The 12380-nt window shown below is 47.8% G+C and overlaps 1 protein-coding gene across 1 annotated transcript; it reads left to right on the top strand.

Annotated features, from left to right (window-relative positions):
• The first annotated feature begins 287 nt into the window (after positions 1–287).
• LOC128043660 (paired immunoglobulin-like type 2 receptor beta) lies at positions 288–10702 on the top strand. The gene is given in 9 exon segments (XM_052636032.1): positions 288–342; positions 654–1043; positions 5855–6046; positions 9020–9050; positions 10073–10137; positions 10235–10251; positions 10555–10609; positions 10612–10659; positions 10662–10702. Coding segments are annotated over 9 exon segments (894 nt in total).
• Positions 10703–12380: the final 1678 nt, after the last annotated feature.

Raw genomic sequence — 12380 nt, 5'->3', positions numbered from 1 at the left:
GGACCAGCCCCTCAGCGTGAAGACGGGGGCGGGGAGCCCCAGATCATGGCTCCCTGTGCACTGACCACAGGGAGGCCCTTTTGCAATAAAGGAAAAGAAGAAGCCAGGTTACAGGAAGTGCCCGTCACTGTCGGGGTGGGCGGGTTTGGGGAAGGCCCCCACCCTCCTCCGTCCTCTGAAGGAGTCTGGTCCTCACTCCTGGTGCTGAGACTCCCCCAGGGGCCCCCCAAGGCCTCCCGTCTGGCCTTGAGGGCTCTGCCTGTCTTCTCACCCAGGAGGGCAAGGCCATGGGGCTGCCCCTGCTGCTGCCCCTGCTGCTGCTGCCGGCGTCTCTGCAGGCTGGTGAGTGGCCGGAACTGTCCTGCTCTGCCAGGGACCCCAGGGAGGGGCTGTGGCTGGGTGTGTGTAGAAGGGTCCCCTGGGGAAGCCGGCCAGGCCTCCCACCCCCAACAAACAAAGGGCGGGTCCCACAGTGCTGGGTCCCCCAACCCTTCACCCTCCTGCCTGCCCCAAGCCTGGAGAGGGGATCACGCAGGCCAGAGGGCCAGTCCTACCCCGTCACACGTTCCCCTGCAGGTGAGGGTGCCCGATGGTCTGGGGTCACCTTCTGTGTCTCTCCTGGTGGCTTCAGAGTCTCTCCCTCCCTCCTCTAGGTCACTGGGCACAAAGAAATTCAGAGCCTCACCCTGAGATGAACCAACCAACGGATCTCTCAGCCCCCGAGGGTGGCTCCATCCTCATCCCCTTCTCCTTCTCTCACTCCTGGGAATTAGCCAAGGTTCCCAACATGAAAATATCCTGGAGATGGAAACACTTCCATGGGGAGTTCATCTACAACACGACCCCTCTGTTCATCCATAATAATTTTAAGAACCGGCTCTCCCTGAACTGGACAGAGCCTGAGAAGAACGGCTCCCTCCGGATCTCAAACCTGCGGAGGCAGGACCAGTCTGTGTACTTCTGCTGGGTGCAGTTGGACACACTGAAACACGGCAAGAAGGTGTGGCAGTCCATCAAGGGGACCAAACTCACCATCACCCCCCGTGAGTCCAGCTGTCCTGCCTGAGGCTCCTGGAGGCCACTGGTGCCTTGGGCCCCAGGCCTGGCTCAGGCACCCTCTTCCTGACTCTCCTCTCTCAAACTCTTCTCCCTGCCCACCCCCTACTCCTCCCCAGGGCTCTGCCAACTTTACCCTTTTCACCTTAGTCTTCCCCAACCCAGGACCACCTCCCTGCCCAACCCCCTCTCTGCCCTCCAGATCCAGCCCCTACCCCACCCCAGGCCCCCGCACCCTTTGTGCTCCCAGCTGTCCTCCCTTCCTGCTCCAAGCTGGGCTCCACCTGGCCCCCCGCCCTCGCCCCACGTCCTCCAGGTGACTTGACATCCTTGGGGTGTGGCCTCTCCCCTTTGTCCTGAGTCCTGTGTGGAGCCCCAGCTGCCCCATGTCTGTCCCCCCACAGCCATGAGCTCAGCCCACACACACACAGCAGGTGCCGAGGGGCCCCGTGTCCCCATCACCTGTTTTCCCATCTCCCCTTCCTTCTCTGCTCTGAACCCCAGAACATCAGTTCAACCATCCTTCCCTTGGTTCATCTCTCCTCGCTTTCCATCTCCTTCTCCCTCCTTCCATCCCCTTTACCTCCTTCCCTCTCTCCCCACCAGCATCCCCCCATGTGGTTCCAGTCACCCTGTCCCCAAGTCCACCCTGACTGTGCCCCTCTGTCCTCATCATGACGAGGCAGCAGTCCTGGCAGCTCCCCTGACTGTGCTCTCCATCCCGGGGGGACATCTTGGCAGCATCACCGCAGCTGACCTTCCCCACGACCCTATGTAACAGTTGGTCCTGTTGCCGTCCTTGGACAGCAAACACCTGCCCCATCACTCCTGGTGCAGGTGGGGTTTGACCCCAGTTTAATCCCAGAACCTCTTCTCTAAACCGTGAGCCTCTCAACCTCACCTACTGACCTGTCATCTCGTTGTCTTGAGTCTTTGTAACCTAACAGTGGACGAGTTGCAGTAACAGATCTCCCTCTGTCATTCAATGGGCCGTCGGAACTTGAACCTCAATTTATGTAACCTCAATTTATTTGTCTCTAGAGCAATGGGGGTGGGTTCTCTCTGACAGTCACAGGCAGTAAGGGGGTTGTTGTCTATAACTTTTTAGAAAACTAGTGATTGACTAAGATAGTTTGCTTTATATAATCACTTGTGCTGGAAATTCTAAACAGTGTCTACAAGGGATGATGGCTCTGGGCTGGGAAGGGCACTCTCTCTGACTCCTCCCTTGGAAAACGACTGCCCCTTCTTGACCACTATGTTGATTTCAAAGCAAACAGATAGTGACTCAGAATCTGAATTCACCGAGACAGCTTTGGATTAATATTTCCTGTGTCTCCTCCATATTTCCTTAAATGACCTTTTCTGAGAGGTTTTTGGCCTCTTAGATCTCTCTTCTTCCTTTTCTAATTCCCTAACTTCCTCTCCATTCTTTGCTTTTATTATTAGTGTGTAACATTATCTTTTGAATGTTTACTTTTTATAATTTAAGTTGTAAAAGTAAAGCATAAGTTTTGACCAAGATGGAGAGTTATATGCACATGTTTATCTCCACTCCCTCTCAAAATTTAGTGAATGACAGTGAAGGGAGTTTTTAAGACAAAAACCAGCAGCAACAACAAAATTTGTGATCTAGGAGGACAAAAACAAAATTGGGGAAGCTGGAAATAGATGTATGTAACTCACTCAGGACATCACAGGAGTTAAACCCTAAGCCAGCAATAGGGACAACCAGGAGGAAAGCAATTCACGCTACAAACCCCCTTAAAGAGTCATAAATGTGAACTCCTAATATCCCTGCTGGGAAAGATTGAAAGCAGGAGGAAAAGGGGATGACAGAGGATGAGATGGTTTGATGGCATCACCGACTCGATGGACGTGAGTTTGAGTAACCTCCAGGAGTTGCTGATGGACAGGGAAGCCTGGCATGCTGCAGTCCATGGGGTCGCCGAGTCAGACAAGACTGAGCAACTGAGCTGAACTGAATATCCCTGAAGGAGGGTATGAAGCAGTCCAGATTATGATTGCAGATTAGCATAAGGTTTATGTTTTTGTTGCTGTCCAGTAACTAAGTCAAGTCTGACTCTTTTCAACCTCATGGACTGTAGCAAGCCAGATTCCCCCATCCTCCACTATCTCCCAGAGTTTGCTCAGATTCCTGTCCATTGAGTCACTCATGCTATCTAGCCATTTTATCCTCTGCCACCCCTATCTCCTTCTGCCTTCAATCTTTCCCAGCGCCAGGGTCTTTTCCAGTGAGTTGGCTCTTCACATCAGGTGAGGTGCCCAAAGTATTGAAGCTTCAACTTAAGCATCAGTCCTTACAACAAATATTCAGGCTTGATTTCCTTTAGGACTGACTGGTTTGATCTCCTTGCAGTCCAAGGAACTCTCAAGAGTCTTCTCCAACACCACAGTTCAAAAGTGTCAATTGTTCACTGTTCAGCCTACTTTATGATCCAGCTCTCATATCTGTACATGACTACTGGAAAAATCATAGCTTTGACCATATGGACCTTTGTCAGCAAAGTGACATCTCTGCTTTTTAATATGCTGTCTAGGTTTGTCATAACTATCCTTCCAAGGAGCAAGGAAGGAAACTTCATTTCATGGATGCAGTCACCATCCACAGTGATTTTGGAGCCCAGGAAAATAAAATCTATCACTGCTTTCATTTTTTCATTTTTTAAAAAAATTTTTATTTTTACTCTATTTTACTTTACAATACTGTATTGGTTTTGCCATACATTGACATGAATCCACCATGGGTGTACATGCATTCCCAAACATGAACCCCCCTCCCACCTCCCTCCCCATAACATCTCTCTCGGTCATCCCCCTGCACCAGCCCCAAGCATGCTGTATCCTGCATTTTTTCTCCTTTTGTTTGCCATGAAGTGATGGGACCAGATGCCATGATCTTAGATTTTTTAATATTGAGTTTCAAGCCAGCTTTTTCATTCTTGTCTTTCGTTCGTCCTCATTAAGAGTCTCTTTAATTCCTCTGCACTTAGTGCCATTAGAGTGATAGTATCTGCACATCTGAGGTTGTTGATATTTCTCCCAGCAATCTTGATTCCAGCTTGTGCTTCATCCAGCCCAGCATTTCGTATGATGTACTCTGCATAGAAGTTAAATAAGGAGGATAACACTACATAACCTTGTCGTGCTCCTTTCCAATTTTTCCAAACCAGTCCATTTGTTCCATGTCAGGTTCTAACTGTTGCTTCTTGACCCGCACACAGGTTTCTGAGAGACAAGCCAGGTGGTCTGGAACTCCCATCTCTTTAAGAATTTTCCACAGTTAGTTGTGATCCACACAGTCAAAGGCTTTAGTGTAGTCAATGAACCTGAAGAAGCTGTTTTTCTGGGACTCCCTTGCTCTCTCCATGATCTGCCTCCTCAAAACCCAGCCTGTACATCTGGAAGTTTTGGAATTAGAATTGCATCATTTTCTGTATTTCTATATTCTGGAACCATCTGTCTGGGAATTATCCACTCCTTGAATTTTCACAAGAATTTAGCCATTACACCTTCTGAGCTTGAAATCCCTACAAAAGGTTGTTCTTTAAAACTGTCCTCAATTTCTTCTTTGTCTGCCCATTAAAGTTTACTACTTTTTAATTCTTTTCAATTTGTGTTTGTCTCAGAAAATCTGCCATTTCACAGAGCTTTGTAGGTTTCTCAATGATTTTCTCAATGCATGTATGATTTCAATACCCTTTTGACACTATTAGATTTATAAGAGTCTTGTCTGCTTTCTGGTTTGTTTTTCTCTGCATTTTTTATTCCTTCTGCTGTCCTATTTCCTTAAATATGTGTCCAGTCTAGGTTTTCATTCAAACTATGAGTGTCCTTCGAGCTGCCTTCTCACTGTTTTTGTTACTTGTTTCTTGGATGCTAATCTTTCATTCATTTAAAACATCTTCACATTTAAAATAATGAAAGTTTATAGAAGCTTCAGTTTTGTAGGGTTTTTAACGTGCATTCCTATCATTTTTATCTGATATGTTAGTAAAATTAAATAATTTTTAAATTTGAAAGTCTTAGTTGAGGGATGGTATTTACACTTTTATTATTAATTTCTAATAAGAGTGGACATGAATTTGGTCCACACTAACCAGAAGACTTCATTGGAATTTGGGATTTTCTTCCCTTTAGTGGGGTATTGAGTAATTTTTTAATTGTCTATTAAAAGAGGTACAATCTATTGGTAGGACTTAGAAATTAAGTTAACCTTAGAAATGGATTCCAGTATACATTAGGTACAGACAAATACTGTTTGATTCCACTTACAGGAGGTCCCTAGAACAGTTATATTCACACAATCAGAAAGCAGACTGCCGAGGCAGGGGCTGGGGGGAAGGGGAATAGGGGGACAGAGCTTCAGTTTCCTGAATTTGAAAAATTCAGGAGATGGATGGAGGTGAGACTTATGCAATAGTGTGAATGTACTTAATGCCACTGAACTATACAGTTAAATATGGTTAAAATAGTAATTTTCATGTTATGTGTTTTTTACTACAATAAATAATTTTTATCCTGTGATTTAGTTCACCTATGGGTAGGTGGTAAAATGAGGTTCTGAGGTCATAGCACTGATCAGTGGTAGAGTCAGGATTTAAAAGAAGTGAAGAGGATTCAGAGCTTCCAGCGTCACCTCTTGTTACTCCACTCCCTGTGGGAGAGCTTCAGAGACCTGCTCCCCACCCCCACTTTCCCCAAACTAGGGAACAAGATGTGACAGCTTCACCCGGATACCTCCAGCCCTTTAGTGAAGAATTTGCCTATTTTTCAGGCAGCAAGACAACCACCTGGGATCCTACCACCACCTCCACAGCTGGCCTCGGGGGCTCAGAGGGCAAAAAGAGTTCCAAGCTGTGGGCCCCAACCATGGAAGCTATAGTTGGGTTGGCGCTGGCCAATATTGTGCTGCTCAAGATTCCAATCGTAGGACTGACTGTGTACCTCTGGTGGAAGAGAAGCAAAGGTAAGTGGTCCGGGACCCCTAACCTCTCCCCAAGATTCCCAGCTCGGTGTTTCTCAGAACCTACTGCACCAGATGACCAGCGATGCTCAGTTAAAATACAAGTTCCTGCCGGACCTGAGGTCTGGGCTTGGGAATCTGCATTTTTAGTGACCTCCTCAGGTGGCATTCGTGGACCTACTGTGTCTGTGTGCGTGGAGGGAGAGGCCAGATCCTGGAAAAGTTTAAGAGAGAAAACCAGTATGACTTGGTGATTGCATTGGTGTGAGGGTGAAGGAGTGGGAATAAGTCCCATGTTTCCAACTTGGGCAAATGAGGCCATGGTGAGGCCACGAAGTAAATTACGGAGCAGAGGAGGTCAAGGACCATGATTGGGAGAGAAGAATGACTCTTGAGTTTGGGATGGTTTATGTTTGTGTGGCATTTGAGTAGAGATGCCCATCAGAAATTTGGATGTGTGCATTTACAGCTGAAAGAGACCACAGGGCTAGAGGCATTAACTATTTATGCCACAACAAACTCCAAAACTGATTTGAAATATTATTTTTAAATTTGCAATATGGGAACTTCCCTAGTGGTCCAGTGGTTAAGAATCTGCCTTGCAATGCCGGGGATGCAGGTTTGATCCCTGGTGGCAGAACTAAGATCCCATATGCCGCAGAGCAACTAAGCCTGCAGGCCAAAATTACTGAGGCCCATGCACCGCTAGACAGTGAGTGCATCACAAGGAAGATCATGCATGACAAACAAAGATCCCATTTGTTGCAACAAGACATGGCACAGCAAAATAAATACATGAATAATTTTTAAAATTTGTAGAGAGTGATGAGCACTGTCAGATTGTAAAGCTCAGAGCTTGAAAAGCACAGAATTGGGCATTCCTGCAGCCAAATCCTGCTTCACACTCTGGCCTGGTAAGCTCTGGCACACTAATACTACTGCTGTGAGCCTGAACTATACTGATCGGTAAAATGGGAATGAAAACAGTACTTCCCTGGTGTTGTCATGACAAACAAAAGGCATTTAGAAGAGATTCTGCTTATAGGGTAAGCACTATATGAGCATGAGCACTTAATAATTAAGCTACAACAATTAAAATTATGTAATTCTGGATTATATAGGTAAACAAATGGAATAAAAGTGAAAAATCAGATACAAGCAGGGTAAAAAGAGATCCAAATACATGCAGGAATTTAGCAGGTTAAAAGGAAGCATTTCTAATCCAGGGGGAAGAATGAGTATTTCTGGAATAATGGAGTCACAGCTGAGAAAGAATAATATTAGCTCCCTGCCTTATAATTTGCACCAAAATTGAAGATATAAATGAGGAAAAAATAACCCTAGTGCTAGTAGAAAGCAGGTGAAACTTTTACGACCATGAGTTGAAGATGACTGGCCAAAGTATGACAAAATATCCAAAGCTATAAATAAAAATATTTATAAATTCACCTACATAACAATTGGTTTTTTAATTCTGCAGAGTGAAAACCACAGTGGTTGTCTCCTGAGAGTGAGGATGAGGGTCAGAGATGAAGAGAAAATGTGACATAGTCACTGTAGAAATGCAAAATGATATTCGAGGATCAGCTCAGATGAGAATCCACAAATGGGTAAAAACATCATTGCATATAGTTATATCTTCTCCCAGCAGTATTACAGCATACAGGTTTAGAAACGTTTGGGAATTACTGGTTAGAATTTGAGTACAGCTGTTAGCACCAAAATCCAGAAGGAATGGTTAAATTAAATAACACAGAGTTTACTTTTTTCCCCTTGTATAAAAGAATGTGGAGCCAGGGGCAGAAGCTGCCATCCATAAGCACTGAGTTTCCGACCTTTCTGTTCACTGTTCTGCATTTTGGCTTCTCTCCTGAAGGCCGCCTCATTGTTCATTATGGCTGCTAGAATTCCAGCCATTATTTCTGAATCCAGTCAGGATGAAAGAACAAAAAGACTATTCCCCAGCTGTCTGTCCTCCTTTTAAGAGCCTTTGTCAAGTCCTACCCACAAGTTCCCCTTATGTCTTATTGGTGAGATTTTAAAACTTTTTTTACTTAAATGATGGTTGCTGTCATTTTTTGGGGGGTGGGGGGAGGAGGTTCTTCGTGGTGGCCCACAGGCTTTCTCCTCATGGCACTCGGGCTTAGTTGCCCTGTGCAGCTTGTGGAATTTAGTTACCTGCACCCCCCCCCCACCCCCGCCACCCAGGGATTGAACCTGTGTCCCTTGCATTGGAAGACAGATTCTTAACCACTGGACTATTCGGGAAGTCCCTTATAGGTTAGATTTAGTTATAGATCCTACATCTGTCTGTTGGGGCGCACCCAGCCACTCCAGATAAAAAGTTTCTGTAACTGAACAAGGAGGAGTGGATATGAGGCAATAAACAGTATCCCCTGCCTCAGGGAGCATCCACGATTGGAGACGTGTCAGCAAGTGTGGCAGAAGCACAGGGGTACCCAGGGGGTCAGGGAGCCCATGAGAAGGCACAGGTGGAGAGGAGAGGGCTCAGCAGGGGCTTGGGTAACCTGAGAGAGAGTGGATCATCAGGACAGGAGTGCAGTGAGGTCACGCACAGGTACAGAGGGATGATGACTGAAGAGAGCCGGAAGGAGAGATAGCTGAGCATAAAAATGCTAGTGTTTGCTCTGTCAGAGTTCTCAGTCCCAGTGATTGAAAAGAAAGAGGAAAGAAAACGAGTCCAGGGTTTGGCTGAGTGGACCTGAGGTCGCGTGAGTCGGGGGAGGTCAAAACCACCGTGTCAGAGAGTGACAGTGCTCTGGGTGCGGGAAGAGCTGCTCTCCTGACTGGTGTGGAAGACAAGGCAGGACAGGTGCGGGCAGCCTCGGGGTGCCACGGGGGCGGGGGCGGTCAGCTGAGTCCCAGGCCCTTCCCAGGGAGGGGACCGGGCAGAGAGGCAGGGAGGGGACAGGCCTCCGTGGATGGCACAGTGACTCGCTGTTGGTCCTCCTGCAGGTGTGCAGACTGAAGCCAGGACCCCAGCCAGGTGAGCGCTTGTCCTCCAGTATGGGGGGGTGGGGGGTGGTGCTATTTTATGAGCAAGAAGTTTCCTCCGGAGCGCAGCACCAGGGAGCCTTTCACGGGCCTCCCCTCCTGGGCCTCCATCCACATCCTCCCAAGTCCCCACAGGCCAGGCTCTTCACTTCCTGAGGCTCCTGATCCTTAAACAGTCAGAGCCGTGGCCCAGCACTTTCTCTGACTCTCTCCCAGAACATCCCCCTTTGTCTGTCTCTGGCACCTGCCTTTCCTCTTTCCATCCCCAGGTCTCAGCCTCTCCCTCTGTTCATCCTGGTTTGTCTCCCCCTTGAACACAGTCCTTCCAAAACACACCCACCTGCTCCACGCTCTGTCCCCTTTCTTGCTCCTCGTCCAGTCTGTCCTTTGCCCTGTGACATGGGGCCTCTGGCTGCTCCGCCCTGTCTCCTCAGAGCGGCTTCCCTCGTGGCCCCCAGCCTGGCTCCCTCTCCTCTGGCCCCGGCTCCTCTTCCTTTCCTCTCACCCTCCTCACTGCCCACCGCTTTCCTTTCTCATCCTCTCTGCCACATCCAGGCTTTTCCTTCTCACAGCCCCTCCCTCCTTTCTTGCCTTCCTGACTCTTGACAGTGTCCTCCCGGGACCCCTCCCCAGATGGCGTTTCCTCGGGGACCAAGGCCTGAGCACCACCCAGGGGACCAGAGAGAAGCTCCCTGGTTCTCACACTCCGGTTTGGACCCAGGCGCTGCCGCAGAGGGCGGGCACCCCCTCCTGCTTCTCCTCCCTGCTCCCCTCAGTAAAGCCGCTTCTCTGCAAGAGTCCACCCCAGTCAGCTCTCAGGGACGGGGCTACACTGCAAACAGCCCCTCATCCCCGTCCAGACAGCCTCCGTCTGAGAGCCTCAAACCTCTGCCTTCATCTCCGAGTGTGACCAGGCAGGTCACAGAGCCTCCAGTGAGAGGAGCAGCCCGAGGCAGGTGGTAGCTCTTTTCTGCCCAGACTCTGACACATCACTGCCCTCCTGTTCCCATTCAGGGAGTCCTTCAAAAACACGGAAGAGAATTACGAGAACACCGGGAATAAAGGTAAGTCCTGCCACCATCACGCCCACTGTCACCTGGGTCTTCCTTTTCCTCCCCAAACCCCCTCCCCACACAGGTGCCCTCAGCATCCTCCTCTCTCCCCTGCCTCACCCACCCTCCCCTGAGACCCTGGTCCTGACCTAGAGATGACATCACTGCTGGAGCCCCTGACCATTTCTCTACCCTGGCTGCCTGATCACCTGGTTCCAGTACATCTTGAGTTTTTTTCTAAGACAACATTATAAAACCAGAACACAACAATAACATAAGCAGCTCCAGTTAGGGCCTGAAAGGATGAGAGGGAAGTTTGGAGGAGGTGGGATGGATGGACAGAGGAACTGTGGTGTCAATGGGGCATCAGCTGTGGGATCGTGGCTCTGAGATGGGACCCCTTCCCCTCTGCTGTCTCACCCCTCCCATTTCTTTCTCCCCCAGGATGATGGTGAAGTCCTCCATGCCTCCCTCACCCTCTCCAGCTTGACCTCACCAACTGAGCAGTGCCTCCCCTCCCCCCTCCACACTGGGAACCCCAGGAAGAGACCCTTACTCTGTCTTAAAGACCTTAAGGAGTGGGGCTGAGTGAGGACCTCCTTTGAGTCAGCTGCGCACAGGGATTTCAGTTCCTCATAATCACCCTGGCCAGACACAGACAACTCAGAGGCCTGCAGGTGCTGAAAGTCACCAAGGACCTGAGAGTCACACAGGCCCTGCCCCAATTCCCTCTTCAACCTCCCAGCCTTTCACCACAAAAATAAAAGGACCTGTACAATTTGCCTGAACACACCTAAGGAGAAAGCTGATGTCACCTTCAACTTCTGTCCTTCCAGAAGTTGATAAAATGAACCATGATAGATAGCTCAGCTGGAATTCCATCACCTCCACTAGCTTTGTTCGTAGTGATGCTTTCTAAGGTCCACTTGACTTCACATTCCAAGATGTCTGGCTCTAGGTGAGTGATCACACCATCGTGATTATCTCAGTCGTGAAGATCTTTTTTGTACAGTTCTTCTGTGTATTCTTGCCACATCTTCTTAGTATCTTCTGCTTCTGTTAGGTCCATACCATTTCTGTCCTTTATTGAGCCCATCTTTGCATGAAATGTTCCCTTGGTATCTCTAATTTTCTTAAAGAGATCTCTAGTCTTTCCCATTCTGTTGTTTCCCTCTATTTCTTTGCATTGATCTCTGAGGAAGGCTTTTTTATCTCTCCTTGCTATTCTTTGGAACTCTGCATTCAGATGCTTGTATCTTTCCTTTTCTCCTTTTTTTTTTTTTTTTTGCTTCTCTTCTTTTCACAGCTATTTGTAAGGCCTCCTCAAACAGCCATTTTGCTTTTTTTCATTTCTTTTCCACGGGGATGGTCTTGATCCCTGTCTCCTGTACAATGTCACGAACCTCCGTCCATAGTTCATCAGGCACTCTATCAGATCTAGACCCTTAAATCTATTTCTCACTTCCACTGTATAATCATAATGGATTTGATTTAGGTTGTACCTGAATGGTCTAGTGGTTTGCCTACTTTCTTCAATTTAAGTCTGAATTTGGCAATAAGGAGTTCATGATCCGAGCCACAGTCAGCTCCCGGTCTTGTTTTTGCTGACTGTATAGAGCGTCTCCATCTTTGGCTGCAAAGAATATAATCCATCTGATTTCAGTGTTGACCATCTGGTGATGTGTTGTTGGAAGAGAGTGTTTGCTATGAACAGTGCATTTTCTTGGCAAAACTCTATTAGCCTTTGCCCTGCTTCATTCCGTATTCCAAGGCCAAATTTGCCTGTTACTCCAGGTGTTTCTTGACTTCCTACTTTTGCATTCCAGTCCCCTATAATGAAAAGGACATCTTTTTTGGGTGTTAGGTCTAAAAGGTCTTGTAGGTCTTCATAGAACTGTTCAACTTCAGCTTCTTCAGCATTACTGGTTGGGGCATAGGCTTGGATTACCGTGATATTGAATGGTTTGGCTTGGAAACGAACAGAGATCATTCTGTCGTTTTTGAGATTGCATCCAAGTACTGCATTTCGGACTCTTTTGTTGACCATGATGGCTACTCCATTTCTTCTAAGGGATTCCTGCCCGCAGTAGTAGATATAATGGTCATCTGAGTTAAATTCACCCATTCCAGTCCATTTTAGTTTGCTGATTCCTAGAATGTCGACGTTCACTCTTGCCATCTCTTGTTTGACCACTTCCAATTCGCCTGGATTCATGGACCTGACATTCCAGGTTCCTATGCAATATTGCTCTTTACAGCATCAGACCTTG

Source organism: Budorcas taxicolor, chromosome 2 (genome assembly GCF_023091745.1).
Source record: "Budorcas taxicolor isolate Tak-1 chromosome 2, Takin1.1, whole genome shotgun sequence".
Taxonomy (NCBI): Eukaryota; Metazoa; Chordata; class Mammalia; order Artiodactyla; family Bovidae; genus Budorcas; species Budorcas taxicolor.
Note: the sequence above shows the minus strand (reverse complement) of the source record. Positions and strands in the feature narration are given on the sequence as shown.